Consider the following 20,222-nt stretch of genomic DNA (forward strand, 5'->3'; position numbering starts at 1 on the left):
TTGTGGTTTTGATTTGCATTTCTCTAATAATTAGCAGTTTTGAGCATCTTTTCATATGCCTGTTGGTCATCTGTATGTATTCTTTGGAGAAGTATCTATCTAGGTCTTCAGCCCATTTTTTCAGTAGGGTGTTTGTTTTTTATATTGAGCTGTCTGTATATTTTGGAAAATAATTCCTTGTCAGTCACATCATTTTGCAAATATTTTCTCCCATTCTGTAGGTTGTTTTTTTGTTTTGTTTATAGTTTCCTTTGCTATGCACTTTTAAGTTTAGTAGGTCCCATTCGTTTATTTTTACTTCTGTTTTCATTACTCTAGGAGACGGATCCACAAAAATATTGCTGTGATTTATGTCAGAGTGTTCTGCCTATGTTTTCCTCTTGGAGTTTTATAGTATCTGGTTTTACATTTAGGTCTTTAATCCATTTTGAGCTTATTTTTGTATATAGTGTTAGTGAATGTTCTAACTGCATTCTTTTACATATAGCTGTCCAGTTTTCCCAGCACCACTTATTAAAGAGACTGTCTTTTCTCCATTGTATATCCTTTGTATTTGTATATTCTCCATGGCATTTTCATTCTTTTTATGGCCGAGTAATATTCCATTGTATATCCTTTGTCATAGTTAAGTTGACCATAAGTGCATAGGTTTATTTCTGGGCTTTCTATCCTGTTCCATTGATCTGTATGTCTGGTTTTGTGCCAGTACCATACTGTTTTGATTACTGTACTTGATAGTATAGTCTGACGTCAGGGAGCATGATTCCTCCAGCTCCATTCTTTTTCTCAAGATTGTTTTAGCTCTTTGGGGTCTTTTGTGTTTTCATATAAATTTTTGAATTTTTTGTTCTAATTCTGTGAAAGGTACATTTGTAATTTAATAGGGATTACATTGAATCTGTATATTGCCTTGGGTAGTACGACCATTTTAACAATATTAATTCTTCCAATCCAAGAACATGGTATACCTTTCCATCTGTCATGTGACAGATGAAGCATCATCTTCAGTTTCTTTCATCGGCATCTTAGTTTTCAGAGTACAGCTCTTTTGCTTCCTTAGGTAGGTTTATTCCTAGGTTATTTTATTCTTTTTGATGCGATGGTAGGTGGGATTGTTTCCTTAATTTCTCTTTCTGATATTTTATTGTTAGTGTACAGAAATGCAACAGGTTTCTGTATGTATATTAATTTTTGTATCCTACAACTTTACCAAATTCATTGATGAGCTCTAGTAGTTTTCTGGTGACATCTGTAGGATTTTCTATATATAGTGTCATGTCATCTGCAAAGACTTTTTTCAAGCATGTGTTTGGCCCCAGGTATGCACATGGCCTTCTGTGTTTATGGGACCTTCTCAAAGCAGTTCCCCCTAAGTATCTTTCTCAGTTTCTTCCCCCCAGGCTTTCCTTTCTGGCTTTTTGTTGCCCCAACACTTACCCTATTTCAAACAGGTACAGTAATACATTTGCCTTTAAGTGGCTTTGACAAATGCTGCCACCCAGAATGTTCCTTCTACCTTGGGCAAGCTCCAATGCAGGCAAAACAAAGGCAAGCCCTTAAGCTGGCTCTTTGGGGAGGTTACCAGCCTGGACAAAGCATACACCACAGTTCTTTTACTATAAGTCCATATAGCTTCCTCTGTACCAGCAACCTGCACCAGGAATGTGCATTGATGTCTTCACAGCTGCCACTGCACTGGGGAGGGGGCCGTGGTAAGTGAGTATTAAAATGCCACAGCCCTTTCTTGCTGAAATTCAGCAGCTGCATTCTTCATGAAGCATTTCCCTGGTTGTGAATTTTTGATTCCATTCCAGAGTTCCAAAAAAGTTGATGCTGATGGTTTTTGCCAGCTTATTCATCAATTTTGTGGATGATGGAGTTTTGGCATTTCCCACTTTGCCATTTTTGGTGAGGTCAATGTGCATATACTTCAGTACATCTGTAAATGTCTATCACTATAGTTTAGGGATTCACAGATACATAATAAGAATGTGAAGAAATTCATTGCTATGATAGCAAATTTAGGATGTAGATAGCTTTTGGTAAGAAGACATTTGATGGTAGGAAGAAGGTTGTCTAACATGATTATATATATTCTGAATATTTGAAATTCTTCATGATGAATTTTATAGCTGAGTGTGTCTGTAACATATATATAATAGAACATTAATTCTGACCCTCAAACATTTTAAGTATAACATTACTTATGTGTTTATTCCAGTAACAGTTCTTGCTTTTTTAAAAATAAAACTAGAAAACATTACACTTAAAATTTTTTAAAAGAAACATATTTAGAATATGGATGAAACCTTTTCTTATTTGTTAATTTGTGCAGATTGATTATCTACAATTAATCTCTAGATTTTATTTGGTTGTGCTTTCTTTCTGCAAGCTTTTTTTGCAAGAATGAAAATAAGAAGTCCTGAATGTAGTCCATGGTCTACTATCTTTTTTTATTCTTTTGAAGAAAAGAAAAAAAATCAGAATACTAGAAATAGCACTGAAATGGACAGTGGAAGATCTTTGTCCTTCTTATATTTATCTAACAGTGTGAATGTGGACAGTTTATTTTTCTAGTCTAGTCTATTTCTCTCATCTTGGTCCTTGTCTATAAAATAAGAGTTGGACCAGATAGATAAGAGCTGTTTCAGCTCTATAAATCAGGAGGAACAGCATGATTCTATGGAAAAAGCATAGACTTTGGAGCCAGGCAAATTTGTGTTGTGCCACTTTCTGATTACTGATTACAGTCTGAAATAAAGTAAGCTTTCTAAACCTTTCTAATCATTTTCTCATGATTAATATGGGATTATTATCACCTATCTTAGAGAGTTGGGGAAAATAAACAAGATACATAATGTAAATGTGCACAGATGCAATCTGCTCCCCAGCATTCTTCATACCCCTATTACATAACTACATCATTTGAAGGAGTAGTTGGAAAGAAAACCAAGATCTTTGTAACATTTTATTTAGTTGCCTTATATATATGGATTATGTTGTGAGTTAACTTGAGTAAGGTAAAGACTCATGTAAAGGCATTAAAGAATTTTGTTTACTGTCTAGATTTTTTAAACTTATTTTTACACATTTTATTAGTCTTAAAATAGCATTTTCTTATAGAAACCTCAAAGATTAATGTTAAAGTTTTTTTTGACATACCATCTTCTTTGACCTAACATCTCTCAATCTCTATGACTTGGAAAGTGTCTCTCTCTCTCTCTCTCTCTCTGTCTCTGTCTCTCTCTCTCTGTCTCTCTCTCTCTGTCTCTCTCTCTCTCTCTCTCTCTCTCTCTCTCTCTCACACACACATACACAAACGCACAAACACCCACACCACATTTTCTGTGGGTTTATATGAGCATGCAAATAACTGATTTTCTGCTTTTTAAAAAAAATAATGACTTGTATTTCTTTGGTAATTGAACTATAACATATTTAGAAAATATAAACAAATAAGAAAAAAATTCTCACCATCCAGAGATAGCCTCTGTAAATACTTAGATGTGCATTTCAGCAGCATTTTGAGTGCCAAAGGGAAACTCAGTGTGTCTGTGTGCTAGTCTGTTTTTCTTTATGCAGCCATACTTGTAATAACTCTACAGGCATACCTGGTTTTATTGAGCTTCACTTTATTGTGCTTCACAGATACTACACTTCTTACAAATTGAGGGTTTGTGGCAACCGTGTGTCAAGCTAGTCTGCTAGTGACATTTTCCCAACAGCATTTGTTAACTTCATGTCTCTGTGTCACACTTTGGTAATTCTTAGAATATTTCAAACTTTTTCATTTGTTACAGTAATCTATGATCAGTGATGTTTGATATTACTACTGCAAAAAGATGATTCTCTGTAGGCTTAGGTGATGGTTACATTATTTAGCAATAAGTATCTTTTAATTAAGGTGTGTACTTTTTTAAGACTTAATGCTATTGACACTTAATAGATAAGACTACAGCACAGTGTAACATAATGTTTGTATGCATTGGGAAACCAAAAATTTCATGTGACTTGCTTTGTGATACTCAATTTATCATGGTGGTGTGGAACCAAACCCTCAGTATCTTGAGGTATGCCTGTATATGCTGTTTAAAATGAGGTCCTTTTAGGCATACTTTGTCCAATTTTTAAAGTTTAAAACATAGCTTGAATACTTTTCCTGTAATTAAGGATGGTTGCATAGTTCTATGTATATAAATAAATCGTAGATACATACTATGCTTTGTACTTAATTATCTTTTCCCACAGTTGTAATACTTGTCTCAAGATGAATTTCTAGGATGAATCTGAGAAAAACATTTCTTTTGATACTAACTGTAAGCCTACAGAAAAGGCTTGCCAGTAAAGTAATATCTGCTTCTCTGCAGTTTTCCTGGCTACAGGAATTGACAGTTTAAAATAATTTTTGATGGTACTGTAGGTGAAAAATGGTATGAGTTCTTTTTATACTTCATTGATTACAAACAGTGTTAAACTCTGTCCCCCTCCCCCCCATTTTTAGTTATTCTCCTACAAATTGCTTCTTCATCTCATTACCTTTTTCTGAATTTTTAAAATTGGAACAAAAATTCGTAGTTGCTAGAAACCACATAATTGGTTCCCATGGATATCAAATAACACTTTCAGCATTTTCATACATATAAAATAAGTAGCTTATTTATTAGCATTATTTTCTTTCCTTTTTGCCAGACATTTCACCATAAAAAAGTGAGAAGGGAAGTTATAAAAACAACTTTACAATTTAATACATTCCCACCAGAAATGTATGAGAACACCTGTCCTTTCATTCTAATTGATATTTTTTGATTATTACTAATATGCTAGGTTAAAAAAAGGCTTCTTAATTTAATTTTAATTTATGTTACCCTGATTATGGGTGAAGTTCTTTTTCTGTGAATTATTTGTATTCTTTACTTTTTCTTTCTAAATTTTAGGAATTCTTTAAATATTAAGGAAATTGCCCCCTTGAGTGCTATGTGTGTTGTAAATACTTTTCTTGATTTGCTGTTTTCAAAATTGGTAGTGATGGCTTATTTTATTAGCCTGCTTCAGGACTACTGGCAAATTTATTGACTAAGACAGATCCCTTTCACATACTCCTAATGAGTAAGTCAATAAGCATTCCTCATTTGGTATATTTATTAACTATGAATTTGCTTAAGAGAAATATCCAACTAGTTTTACTAGCCTGAGGCTAGCCAGGAAAACCAGCAGCTTTGCTGCCAGATCGGGTGGCCTTGATTTGGGGCCAGAAAGAAGCGGAGGGACCTGTGGTTCTGTTAGCTAAGAGTAGCAAACTTAGTTTGAAAGAAAGGGGACAGCCTGTAGCTTTGCTAACCAGGCAAAAAAAGTTAAAAGGATAAAAAGCCAAACAGATAGCAGCATCTACACAATATGGTAGAGACACATACTGCAGTTAAGTCTGGCAGGTTACTAAAAACAACCACCCATCGGAAAACAAATCAGAATCCAGAGTTGCTATAGTACATTAACTGAAATGTCCAGCTTTCAGCCAAATATTATTATACATGCAAAGAAACAGGGAACTATAATACATATTCAGAGAGAAAAGCAGAAGCCAGACATGAAAAACTACCTTTTGTACAATTACTTTTACATGGAATTTCTAGATAAGACATAACTATGGGAAGCAGATTAGTGGTTGCCTACATTTGGGGAGGAGAGAACCTTTTGGGATGCTGGAAATATTCTAAAACTATGTTGATGAATGCACAACTATATTAATTCGCTAAAAATCATTGATCTGTGTACTTAAAATAAGTGAATTTCGTGATATATAAATTATACCTCAGTGAAGCTGTTAAATATGGAAGGGGAACCAACATCTTTAAAATGACAGTACTCTCATAGTGATCTCAACTTAATGTTGTGACTACCTATTTGCTGTTCTGTTTTCAAACATAAATAACCATTTGTGTTTTATAAAAGTAATTGAAGATAACAGCTGGAGGTACTTCAGAGCAGTACCTAATGCTTACGTAGAAGTGAATAATTCTTGTTAAAGTGACAGTGTGCAGTGTTCTTAAATTGTGTACTGACTTTATTTTTATTCAGCTGAGAGGTTTTTGTTTCAGTTTTATTATGTAGAATTATTATGGTTTGACTGCACATACACATTATATTGCATGTAAATACATATATATAGTATACTGCACTTTTTTTAGTTTTCATATATGTACTAATTATTGTTTCTAAGAACAGATTAGATCTTTAGCTTTTTAAACTTATAGTTATCAAAGGAATAAAGCCAACTACGAAATAAGAATCAATAGAATGCAGTAATCCAATCATAAAGGACAGTCAATTATGCTTATACATATTCAAGAAATCAAAATAATAATGAGTTCATTTGTGTCATTATTGTTATTATTTTTTAGATTCTTTATATAAATAATGTCATAATGACATTTTTCTTCTCTTTCTGGGCCTCTTCACTTTGAATGACAATCTTTGGGTCCCTCCATATTGCTACAAATGGCATTATTTTATTCTTTTTTATGGCTGAGTAGTGTTCCATTGTATATATGTACCACATCTTTATCCAGTCATCTGTTGACGGACATTTGGGTTGTTTCCATGTCTTGGCTATCGTAACTAGTGCTGCTATGAACATTGGGGTGCATGTGTCTTTTTGAATTATAGTTTTCTCTGGATATATGCCTAGGAGTGGGATTGCTGGATCACGTAGTAAGTCTGTTTTCAGTTTTTTAAGGAACCCCCATACTGTCCTCCATAGTGGCTGCTCCAATCTACACTCCCACCAACAGTGTAAGAGGGTTCCTTTTTCTCCACACCCTCTCCAGCATCTATCATTTGTAGACTTTTCAATGATGTCCATTCTGGCTGGTGTGATGTGATATCTCATTGTAGTTTTGATCTGCATTTCTCTGACAATTAGCGATGCCGTGCATTTTTTCATGTGCCTATTGGCCATTTGTATGTCTTCGCTGGAGAATTGTTTGTTTAGGTCTTTGCCCATTTTTGGATTGGATTGCTTGTTTCTTTGATATTAAGGTGTATGAACTGTGTGTACATTTTGGAAAGGAGTCCCTTCTCATGTCCTGACTTCTTTGAGGCACTCTTACTTTCTTCAATCATTTGTCTCCTCTATTCTTGCTTGCTTAATTAAGGAACATCTGCTCTTCTTCACTTGTCCTTTAATGCTGAAGTGCTCCTGATAGAACATTCCCAGTGTTATCGTCCTGACCTCCTTGCCTGGCTACTTTGCTGATTCCCCCATTCACTGTGTTGTGCTGCAAGTACATCATGTGATAGGAACCCATTTGTGTGTGAGGAGCCTACATAAATACATTTGGGTTAATGTGTTTGTATAGATGCCATTACTGAAAAGGGGAATTACATAAACAATCTAATCATAAAGGAATACAAAATGATACACTGTACAATCCTTGTGCTACAGCCATTTATCCCTTAGAACTCTGTAGTAATTGTCCTGTTTTCTGTACGTATTTAACAATGAGGAGGAAAATGGGGCCATCTTGATTTTTGTTCCTTTCATGGAGCATGATACTTGTAACATTTATTTCTCCTTTTAAATTTCACAGAAATATATATTGGTGGTTTCTTATTTTGATTGGTTATTTCCAGTGCAAATTTTTAGTATGCGTCTTCATTTTTAGTTTGTCATTTTTTCATACCTTTTGGAGGTCTTTTTGTTTTTTAACATATCTTTCAGGTAGCTTTCTTCAGTCTTTGTTTTCTTATTTCATACTATTGTTTCATTGGATGTAGACACAGCAGATTATTTTCTTCTGCATTTTGAATGAAGTCCTTCCCTTTTTTTCCCTTAGTAGTTTCTTTTTATAGGACTTATGTGGTTTTTTTCCCTCATTACTTATTCTTAAATGAAAAGAGGGTTTTCCACACTTGAGTCCTTGTATTGGAATATAATCTTGAAACACTCCCCTTCAGAGTACACTACTTACGCAGCTTTTTTGGATTTTGCCTCTTTTCTTTTATAGACTTTTCCAGGTTGCAAAGCACCATCTAGTCACTGATGCTCTGGGCAGGTTATGATGATTAATTATGCATCCAAGTGGATGTAGTTCAAGAATTGGGAGGATGTTTTGTAATAATGGTACATATTATCTGGTAGAGAACAGTCTGATAGGGATGAAGTCTTATCAGAGAGCCTGTTGTCTAAGATAGGGGTAGATTTCTATGGTATATAATTCTTCAGCATTCCTTGTTAGGTCCCATTCTGTGTTTTCAGCTGGTCATAGCTTTGGGGTCTGAATCTGACAGATGAGTAACTAGTATGTGTAGCTTCCAGGGCTGTTCTAACTTTGTAACCCTTTTGATTTTCATAAATATGTCAGTGAAAAGATGAATGAAGGTGAATCAGATACTAATTGTTGTAAGTTTCTGTATTATTTTGTAATTTCATATTTATGATCTGACTATTAAACTATATGTTATTTTTTGATTTGTGATCATTTTGGAAAGTATGTCTTTGTAAAATAACAAATACTAACTTTATTTAGACTTCAAGTGTTACATAGCATAAAGGCTTATGACTTTATTTCTTTAAAAAATTACTAAAATGGGGAGAGGATATATAGCACAGTGGTAGAATTGCATAAGGTTCTGGGTTCAATCCCCAGTACCACCATTAAATAAATAAATAAACCTAATTACCTCACCTAAAAATTTACTAAAGTAATGAAATCGTCACATTTCCTCATAATCTGATTTGGGAAGATAATTGTTTTATGACTGTTTAAGTACTTCTTCCCTTTTGATTCAGTCAGTCAAATTTTTTTATTTGTAAGTGAAACCTGTTTTCTTTGTAGTGAAGTACTCACCTGTGTGGGATATTGCATAAATCTTAGAAGACTGTGATAAATTGGCAATGTCTCGGGAACCCAGTCCACCTCTCTCTGGAGATATGTCTGCTGGTCCTATAGCAGAAAGCTGGTGTTATACACAGGTACATGCTGTTAAAAATGGCTTACTTTATGTCAGTTACAAATTTTACAGTATTTTGAGAATATCGTGAAGCACATTGGCATTGTTATTAGAAGCGTTAGAAGAGTGGGGTCATAGGCTGTCTAACATGTGACAAGTTGAGCCTAAAAGGCATCATTATAAAACTGCTTTTCTGAATATTTTAGGTTAAAGTAGTAAAATTTTCCTACATGTGGACCATTAATAACTTCAGTTTTTGTCGAGAAGAAATGGGTGAAGTGTTAAAAAGTTCAACATTTTCATCTAGCCCCAGTGACAAAATGAAATGGTAAGATATTTATTTATTTTGGGTATTTGTTTTTGATGTTATCATCAGCGACTTTATGGTTTTGTTATTGTTTCTGAATGGATATTAATCTAATTTTATATTTGATTTACAGTAAGTTCCTAATAGTATAGACAGTTGTAAAGAACTGTGGGGATGTTGGCAGGAGTGCTGTTCTATTAGATTGTTTAACAAATGATTTCAGTATTGCCTGTTTCTTGAATGTTTCAAGTATTATATTCCTCTGTGTGAGCCTGTTGTTTTATTTTAGGTGCCTGAGGGTAAATCCAAAGGGATTAGATGATGAAAGTAAAGACTACTTGTCCTTATATTTGCTTTTAGTCAGCTGTCCAAAAAGTGAAGTTCGAGCAAAATTCAAATTTTCCCTTCTGAATGCTAAAAGGGAAGAAACAAAAGCAATGGGTGAGTTCCAAACTGCCTTGAAGAAGTGTCTGTGTAATTATGTACTGTGACTTCTGCACTTTTACCTGGAAAAACAGGATTTTTCCCCCTAAAATCTAAAATCTGATTAACCAAAAATACTTAATTTCAGCTGTTAAATTTTAAATGACAGCGTAGAGTTATAGTTGTTTTGCTAAATCTTAGGTTTCATAAGACATGTAAAATTAGTTTTAAATCATATTAAAAATTTAAAATTTTTATGTCCTAAAATGACATTCACTTGTCACTTATAAAAATAGCTACTGTTAGGGCAAGGTGCCTGGTTCAATGCCTGGTGTACATAACAGGTGTTCAGGAAATACTTCTTTTTCTTCCTTGATGTTTTTGCCAGAGAATAAAATCTGAAGAACAATGTGAAAGGAGTTTGAGTGTCCTGATATTTTGTCACTAAAATTTTTTTGAGCAGTGGACTAAACATTGACTGAAAGGAAATCAATTTTTCTTAGTCTCACAACCTGTTAAATTCAGTTTAAGCTTCTGAATTATAACCAGCTGAAACCATGTAGCTGGTGGTTCATAATAGAAGAGCCTTAGAGGAAATGTACAGTGTACATGTAATAAAATATATCATGAATTGCCACATTAAATTTTAAGTGATTTCTAGAAGTGAATGATAAGATCAAGTATCATCATTACCAAAAAACCCCCAAAAAACCCTCCAAATATACATTTTTAATGTATTTTCACATTGTCTGACATTTAAGATAGGGGAGTGTCTTAGTCCAAGCTGCTGTAACAACAACAACAAAAAACTGGATGGCAACAGACAGTTACTTCTCACAGATCTGGAGGCTGGGGGTTCCAAGGTCAAGGTGCCAGCATGGTCAGATTCTAGTGAAGACCCTACTTGTAGAATGCCATTGTCTCACTGAGTCTTCACATGGTGGAAAGGGCTAGGGAGTTTGTGGGGTCTCTTATAAGAGCACTGATCCCATTCGTGAGGACCTCTCCCCTCATGACTTCATCTAATCTTCCAGTCACTGGCCTCTTCATGCCGTTACATTGCGGGTAGGGTGTCAACGTAAAAATTTTGAAGGGATATAAACATTCATTCCATACCATAGAGTATTTCAATTAGATTTATTACTGGTTTTCCACTTCCAATTTGTGTAACAGATAATGAATACTTTCTGTAAAGGATCTTATTTCATAGTATACAGTTGTTAACCAGTATGCTATGCATTTGAAATATTTACTTAAGCTATTTATTAAAACTTCTACAAATCATACGAAAACCATCTTTTGGTTGGTTTTAGAGGTAAGAGGGTTATGTCTAAAGACCTAGGAATGATATGGTACTTTATTTAGCTTTTTCAGCAGTTAGTGGAATTTTCTCTAGTTCAGTAAAACTTAAATCAGTGAGGTGGGTGTCCCAGGAGAGTTTAAAGGATGCCCTGGTGATTTAGAGCATCCATTTTTAAAGGGAGAAGCAGGAAATGAGAGAGGTATTTCTGACTGGGCTCTGATACTAGATAATGAATAGTGTGCCTGTCTGTGCCTGTGCCAGTGTGTTGTGATCCTGCCTCATTATTAAAGGGCTTGGATTGTTAGAAAGATCTCTTCCTTTCTTCTACTTAGATATGTAGGACTCTGAAAGTGAGCTCATTGATGATGGCCAAAATTTGTGGTAGTGCTGTGAAATGATCTGGTTCTACCTGATTAAATTTAAACTCTTGGGACATTTTATTTATGAATACACATTATCTATAATTTTTATGATGGATGCATTGGCCAAGTCCTGTTTTTGCACATTCATTTAACTGTGTTGTTAACAAAATGTTTCTTGGATACTTGTTTTATTTAAACTTCTATTCTGTTTTCCACCAGAAAGCCAAAGAGCATATCGATTTGTACAAGGCAAGGACTGGGGTTTTAAAAAATTCATTCGAAGGGATTTTTTGCTTGATGAAGCTAATGGTCTTTTACCAGATGACAAGCTTACATTATTTTGTGAGGTGGGTACATTTTTTATTTCAAGGAACTTTGGTAGTTAGTTATATTTAGTGATAAAGCAAAAATATACATTGAAACAATATTGGTTGTACTTGTACAATTAAGTGACTGGTGTAATTGTTAAGGTTTACTTTGTAAATGTTTTACCAGTAAAAATGACTAGATTGTTTTAGAAATCAGTATAATAGTCCAGTCTGAAAAAGTTCTGTCATATCTTTAACTATAAATTGTATATAAATTTTCCTCATAGGAAGGCTCTGGATGTGTACAGCTTTATATTAAAATTTCTAAATATCTTCTTCATTCTGAATAATTCTGAGTAGATGGTCAGTATTTTTTGTCATATTCAGATTGATCATATTCAACATTATTAGTGGTTTATCAGTTTGAATCCGTACTTGAAATGTAGTGAAAGTGCCTGAAAAAGATTAGGAAGCTCTTTGTTCATTCAACCAGTTGGGTTCATGTAATCAAATAGATGTTAACGTTATAAGCAATAGCATCTCAGATTTTTAAGCTATGCCCACGTCTGTTTACAAACTTCTAAGGTACAAACATATGCATAAAGTGCCATCTTTTGAAAGTTACCAGCATTGCCCCTTCCAGTAATTTACACTTATAATTTATCTTAATTTGAGGCTCGAATTTGCTGCTGTCATTGTTATCATTATGCAACTTTACAAATTGTTGAGATGATCAGTAACCTCAACGTTAAATATATTTCATTAGATTATTGTAGTAGAAAAGTGTCTTGGAAGCATAACTTCCTTAACTGCTACTAAATTAGCTTTCATATTTTTATAGAAAGTATGTAAATTTTTTTGGCAAGATTATAAACTAATTGTATGTCATTATGCTGTGTCAGAAGAATAGTTGAAATACGGACCCAGAGACTACATATTGGAAATATAGTGCATCTTATTTTAGACAAGTTAAATGAACTGTATGATTACTTTATTATGAATACAGTTATTTGGTTGATAAAGTGCATACCATAAATATCTTGAACAGAGCTTATCATTAAATAATTTGGAAAAAAATAAACACTAAAAGCATTTGTTGCCAATAGATAAATATGTTAAGTAGTATTCTAAATAATTATAGGTTGTTATTTAAGCATTCTAAATGTAGAATCTTTTCAGAATTTTACCAGTTATCTTAAATTTCAGCATATTAATTTTTTAAATCACATAACCTTAGAATTCAAAGGAACTTAAAGGCTATGTAATTCAATTAAAAAAAAATACTGCAGCTAAGTCTTTTTGTGATAAACATTTGAAGAAAATATTTCTTCTTTTGGAATTGAAATATTGTTTACTAAGTATATTTTACTGGAACCTAGACAAACAAGAAATTCAGAATGAAGGCTGAAATTGAGATCTTTTTTTGATACATGTTTTTGAAGTATACTTTTTATTCACACGCTAAATTATACATGCTAGTGACTTCCTAAAAATAGAACCCACTATGATATAGATTTATTGTTGACATTGATCAGATTCATTTTTGGTTACTGTAATATGTACCTTTACTGATGTAGACGTTTAAATCCTGGGCACTGTATTGAACATAGGTGGGCAAAAAGTGCTTTGAACATATATTCCTGGTGCCCTCCACCATTTCTTCCGTACCTCTCATTGATGCCCTTCCTTCTACAGCATCTCCAGCACTGCTTGCAGAAGAGGAGGAAGCATTGCACTGCCCTACCTAAAGATCTGCCTCCTCCCCCTCCCCTGCAAGTGGTGCTGTAGACAGGTAAGGCAGTTTGGCGCTACCCCTCTTGTGCAAGACATAACGTAATCTTGCAAGTTCCACACTACGTATCAAGTAGCCAGAGGCAGAAATTTCTGGCAGTATAAACAGCTATGCCCCTTCTCTCCCAAAGTGATGCAGAAAACAGAAATTGAGGAATAAGTAGGAAAAATAAAAAATTGGTTAGATTAATTTATCTTTTGGAATCCAACAGACTTTAAATAATCTCATAGTCTATAGACCCATGCTGGTCTATGATATACAGAAGAATAAATATACGGATAGAATATAGGTAGTTTTTCATAAAATTAAATTAATTCATTTAGAAGGACATGCTTTTTTTCTCATCCTATTTTTCTGTTGCTAAGTTATCCTTATCCTTTCTATTTTATAATACTTATAATGGATGGAGGTTGGGTTTTATTCTCTAAAATGACAAAATGAAAAATTGACAACCCTATTTCTATCACCCAAATTCTAAAAATGGATACCTGTCTATTGAAGTTGTAAATTCGAAGACCCATTATTCTAGAAGATGATATGAAATTGAACTATTAAAGTTTCTCACTTTGGAGTTAGTGTGAGGGATGGTTAGGTAGTTGATTAGAGCAGCAAAATTTGTAGTATTATGCACCTTTGTAAATTCCTATCTTACAGAATTAGTTTAGAGAAATGAGATTTTTAAAAATTGGAACCAGTATTCACCTTAATTCCACACTAGAGGAGACCCAGATTTCCCAGTTAGTCACAGCTGATTAGAGCTTGCACATGTTCATCCTTCGTCTAAATTACATCCCCAGAGTTGAGCCAAAAGCGGATTTCAAAAATAGCTGTCAAGTGAGTTTGAGGTTTTACTTTTCAGCTTTTGTCAGTGTTGAGTATTGTGCATTTGCCTTTTTATTTTGAAAGAACAACAATTTAACCTGAGGAAAGAATCTCAGCCTTTTTTCTGAATTTTTTACTCTAGGTTCCATTCAGTAAGAATGTTCATTATCTGTATTTGAGTATGTACTAGAAAAAATTAAATTTTACCAATTTCTTAGTTATAGGTATCGAGAAAATAATCATCAGAATTCATTGCATATCAATTTTAATTAGATCAGTAATTTCTGCTCTATAAAGTAGTCCCTTAGAGACTCTTTGGAGTATGAAATGTTAACTGCGTCTTATTTAAAATCTGTAGTCATTGTGATACTATGTAGATGTGTATGCCAGTAGTATAAATTCTTCTGAATTATTATACCAAGTACAACAAATATAACATCATCAATATCTATGACCAATGATAATGGGCTTTTTTAAAATCCTTTTTCCCTTCTATCATCTGGTTTTGCCAAATTTTTAAATACATTGTTTTGAGTTATGATATACAAAGAGAATTTAAGAAATCCTCTCCTAAATTTAAATATATGGTGTAACAGAGCCATCAGATAAGGATTAATTAAGCTTTTTTTTTTCTGTTTTGTAGCTTATAAAATTTTAGAAATTTTATAATTTCTAATTTGAATAATTAAAACCTTAATGGAATAGAATAATCTTTATTGGTGGATTTATTTATGTGCACAGTGTCTTGGCTCCTATATTTAGAAAAACATCTCACAAGGTGGTTGTGACAAATCCCTAAAGTACTACTAATTTAAAAAAGAAAATCCAAAGAAATACTGTGTAGTACAAAGAATGCTAAACGGAATCTGGGCATATAGGTCTAGTCTTCCTTTGATACTGACTAGCGGTGGATTTAGGACGCTTTAGTAACTTTCTCTTGATCCCACTTTTTCAAAGTCTTTTATAAAATAAGGTGATTGGATTAGATGATTTCTATGACACATGATTCTCAAAAGTTAACAAAATTTGGAAAAACAAATTTGGTTAATAAAAATATCCTCAGAAAATAAATTTTTCTTTAGAATTGTCCATCCATTCATATGAGATAGATGTTTTAATCTGGGTGAGTTAGAACTAATGAGATTTAATATTCTCCAAACATTCTGTTTTGGACTATTACTAAAACTTTCTTAGAATGTTACTAGTTTGGTCCAGTTTATCCATTTCTAATTTACAATTTCTACATAGCTTTCTGTATTTGTCCTTACTTATACCTACTTTTATTTAACAAGAGCCTTATGAAGTATGTTTTTAAATGAACACAAGCATCTATTGCTGCATAGCAAATGATCACAAAATAGCAGTTTAAAATAGTAGATAACTAATATAGTACTTTTTGTGAAAAATGGTTTATTTACTCTGAAATATTTGCTTTATTAGTTGAGATAGTAGTTTCTTCAATTTATTAAATATAGTATGACATTTCTAATAAAAGTACATTCCTTTTCTTAAAATTGGTGTGCAGGACTTAGTCAATAGGATTTTAAGATTTTGTTCCGTGTATAGACATATTTAATTAGATAATTTAATCCATAACATATTGGACTATATAAAAGCAGTGTTGCGATCTTACCAACTTTATTATTTCATAGGTAAGTAAAAGTTCTGCAAATCAAACTAAATTATATTTCTATTGTTTTTACTGTTGATTTTTTAATAAAAGATTTCCATGAACACTAACAACTACATTGGTTTTGTGAGATTTCTTATACTTAAAAATTTAAATCAATATTACTAGATATTTAAGTCAATTTTATTAGAGTTGAAACATGTTGGGACAACACTTAAAATTGCCAAGTTGCATATTGTAGGCTGTAGTTTTAAAAAACATTTAAAAATACTCTAAGAAGTCGTAAGTGTGATGCTGTGTTTACTGTATGTATAATGAACTTTAAATGTTGATAGGTCTGTAGTGTGAGGAAATAAAAATTATTCTCCTTAGAGATATCTTCTCCTTGTTTGAATTTGGCATCACCATATGACTTTTTCTTGAGAAATAATTTTTTTAATTACTTTAATATCCAAGCATTCCAACAGAAAAATAAACCATTTATATAAAATGCCCCTTAAAAATCATCACGTTTGTTTTAACTTTTTTTTTCTATATTACTTTTCTCCTTTAAATTGTGTCCTTGAATTCAAATCCCAGGTATTAGCAGTTTTGATGAGGAGTACACTGAATTTTCCAAATGACTTTAATGATAAGAAATTTAAGTTTAGACTTAGTAGTTACTTATTGCTGTCAATTTATAAAAGTGTTTTTCTTGTTGTCCCTTTTTGATTAGGTGAGTGTGGTCCAAGATTCAGTAAATATATCAGGACATACTAATACAAATACTTTGAAGGTGCCTGAATGTCGACTAGCAGAAGATTTAGGTAATCTCTGGGAAAACACAAGATTTACAGATTGCAGTTTTTTCGTGAGAGGACAAGAATTTAAAGCTCATAAATCTGTACTTGCAGGTACTTTCCTACTTTTGGGTAATATATATATAGTATGTTTCTTTCATAAATTTGTTCATTAAATAATGATGCTTGATCTTGTTACAGCTCGATCCCCAGTTTTTAATGCAATGTTTGAACATGAAATGGAAGAAAGCAAAAAGGTACACATGGTTTAAAGAGCTAATATTTAACTTGTACAAATGTAGAATAGTGGAATGTATATTTTAGAAGTATCAGTGCATGTTCTTATTGTTATACTATGATTTTAGGAAGAAATAGATGGGGGAAATATGTTATATAGTAGAAAAATAGATGTAGCTTAATGTGGCTAAATATTCCAAATAATAGCTCTTTGACAGCTTTCTAGTAGCAAAATAAATGCCTAGTTGTTATAAAAGGGTAGCTATCCCAAAGGACTATTCTGGTCCATTCTGGACTATTTGAGAGTTCTCCAATTAAGATGTATAGTCCATCTTTTTAGACTTTATGAGTTGATTTTGGAACTTATTTTTTAGAACAAAAATAATTCCTACATTCTTTCTACCACTATAATAAGAGGATATTTATTAGATTTAATAAAGGACATAAATTATATCAGTATACATTAACTATAATCAAGATATTATCTATTTCGTTTTCCCAGATATTTCTCTTCCACCTGTCCCTCTTGAAGTGTAGTCAGATTAGAGACTAGAGGTTGATTTTTGCTGGTTGTACTACATGTAAAACTTTATTGCTCCAACTAGGCAACTTCTGAGTGTGTTTATGTGGCTCAGCTTTATACTCCCTGCAGAACTAGGGGCTGCAACAAAATAGCTGCTTTCTTTCCTTTGATTATTGGTCTGGGCAGGTAGTATGATCAGTCCTCTGATCAATGATGTCAAATATTATTGTCAGCAAAGGGTCAGAAAGTTTAGTATTGTTTAGTGTTGGATATTTATCCTTATTGACCTGAGGAGAAAAACCAGATACAAAGGTGCAGGAGTAAAAGAGCAACTAGTTGTCTTCTTAGACTTGAGTATGCTCAAGTGAAGAGGTGAGGTGCCAGTAGATAATATTACATGCCACTTTGCAGAGTTCAGAGGTAGTGGGCTCTGGTATGATCTCGGATATCTAACCCCCACCTTTGCTTAAACTGGGAATACAACCACTGGTTGGTTATAGGGTCTTAGGTATTATATTATGACCTATTTATTTTCAACAAAGGAATAATTAATAGCCATCTTCCTCTAAGATGGATGTCAGAAATTGAATACAGATGTATTTTGTTTGGCCTTACAGGGTTTTTTTTTGGTTTGATTTTGGTTTGAACTCTTTTTAATTGAGAGATTGGGTTTTTTTCCCTACACGGTAGTGCTTGATTGGGTGTACTTCTCTTGGACCTGCATGCTTTACTTTGTCTACTTAGCATTCTTCAGATTTGCTTACTTACGTGAATTTTAAAATAGACTTTAATGTGTATTTGAGTTGTATCGTACTTGAGTGCAGATTTGGGGTTTTTAAATTACTGTCAAAGTTTTGCTTTGGTTCATTTGTGTATGTGTGTGTTCTTTAAATATAACTTTCTTTGTTTTCAATATCAGAATCGAGTGGAAATAAATGATGTAGATCCTGAGGTTTTTAAAGAAATGATGAGATTCATTTACACAGGGAAAGCACCAAACCTTGACAAGATGGCTGACAACTTGTTGGCAGCTGCAGACAAAGTAAGTAATTAGGTCTTAAAGAGCTGAAAAATGTCCTCAAGCTTCATGTATCTAGAAAGCTATCATCAAATGAAAATCTCCAATAACTTGAAATATTGAATTAATTTATACTATTTGTGGATGGCTCTTGAGAGTATTCTGAAATAACATAACAGTGGCATAATATGGAAATGGAATTTTTTTAAGTCAAGAAGAAATATCTTGAGCCAATTTAGAGTATATAGAAGAAATGGGAAATTAACTGTAAACTCAGTAGTTTTGAGTGTATCTTTACTGTTTTATGAGAACACACACATAATAGCATATATAATTTATTACAATTTTTAGATAGTCTTAAGGTACAGTGCATGACTTTGTTTAAACAAAGGAAAAATATTGGGTATTTTGTCTAATTTAATTTTGTATTCATAGATTTATTTTTTAATCTTTATAATGTTCTTTTAGAATGGCGATTTCTTGAAGGTAGAGAAACAGTGCAGAAATATCAGGAAATTTCACAGCCAGTAGTTCTTTATCCTGAAAGCACTTTGGGAGCTTTCTCCAGAAGTATTAATGTCTGTGCCACTTCTGTCCATGTATATATGTGTATATATATTGTGTGTGTGTGTGTGTGTGTGTGTGTGTATTTTTTTTTTTTTAGTGATAATTATACTTGTTTGCAGTATGTTACCATTGGAGGAAACTGGGACAAGTGTATACAGAATCTCTTCTTACAACTTAGTTGAATCTATAATTATCTCAGTACAAATTTCAATTTATAGCATCAAAAATATTAAATATGTAGGCATAAATCTCACAAAAGATGTTGAAGATTATGTACTGAAAAATACACTGCTAAGAGAAATAGGGAGACCTAAATAAAATGGAGAGAGAAATCTTGTTCATGGACTGGAAATCTTAACATTGTTAAAACTTTAGTTCTCCTTTGATTAGTAGAACCAACATGTCCCTACCAGAATTGTAGCATGTTTTTTTTGGGGTGGGGTGGGGGAAATGACAAGCTGATTTAAAAATTTACATGCAAGTGCAAGGAACTAGAGTAGTTTAGTAACTTTGAAAAAGAAGATCAAAGTGGAGAACTCATAAAGCTTCAGTATGTAAGACAGTGTTGTACTGGTGGCAAGATAGGTAAATCACTCATTGAAACAGTACAGAAATAGACTCACATATGAATATATAATTCTTAAAACTTTATCTTTGAAAATCTAATTTTTGGTAAAATGAAAAGACAGTTCAGTGGAGAAAGGATAGTCTGTTCAATAAATAGTGCTGGATGAGCTGGATACCCTTTGCCTGAAAAATGAACTATGAACTCACTGAAAAAAGAACTTCGTGAACTTTACATCATATACAAAAAGTAACAAAAAATGGATTATAAGCCTAAAAAAATCTAAAACTTATAAAAGAAAACATAGGAGAAAATCTTCATGATCTTATATTAGGTAAAGACTTCTTAGCTATGACACCAAAAACATATACATACAGGGAAAAATGATAAATTGGACTCCAGTGAAATTTTCTTCAGAAGACACAGAAGAATATCCACAGACTGGGAGAAGATCCTTGCAAAGCATGTATCTCATGAACTTTTATCCAGAATATATCTGGTCAAGGACTTCTGTATTCAGACTACATAAAGAACTCTCAGAACACAGTGAGAAGTTAACAGTATTATTTCTAAAAATAAAAATATTTGGACACTTTCTGAAATACTGTCAACCAAATATATCTAAAGATGCTCAACA

The 20,222-nt window shown here is 32.9% G+C and overlaps 1 protein-coding gene across 5 annotated transcripts in view; it reads left to right on the forward strand.

Annotated features, from left to right (window-relative positions):
- The window catches only part of SPOPL (speckle type BTB/POZ protein like), a 61,606-nt gene that overhangs the window by 32,007 nt on the left and 9,377 nt on the right, over positions 1-20,222 (forward strand). The window contains exons 2-8 of one of the 5 annotated variants that reach the window (XM_031451343.2): positions 8,835-8,971; positions 9,156-9,277; positions 9,546-9,697; positions 11,564-11,691; positions 16,612-16,789; positions 16,877-16,932; positions 18,355-18,477. In XM_031451343.2, coding sequence (XP_031307203.1) covers positions 8,894-8,971; positions 9,156-9,277; positions 9,546-9,697; positions 11,564-11,691; positions 16,612-16,789; positions 16,877-16,932; positions 18,355-18,477 — 837 coding nt within the window. In that variant the 5' untranslated portion in view covers positions 8,835-8,893. Of the gene's footprint in view, positions 1-8,834; positions 8,972-9,153; positions 9,278-9,545; positions 9,698-11,563; positions 11,692-13,347; positions 13,445-16,611; positions 16,790-16,876; positions 16,933-18,354; positions 18,478-20,222 lie in introns of those variants that run through there. The other 4 variants (XM_031451342.2, XM_010983919.3, XM_031451347.2 and 1 more) reach the window with 4 other exon arrangements.

This window comes from Camelus dromedarius, chromosome 4 (assembly GCF_036321535.1).
Source record: "Camelus dromedarius isolate mCamDro1 chromosome 4, mCamDro1.pat, whole genome shotgun sequence".
NCBI classification, from domain to species: Eukaryota; Metazoa; Chordata; class Mammalia; order Artiodactyla; family Camelidae; genus Camelus; species Camelus dromedarius.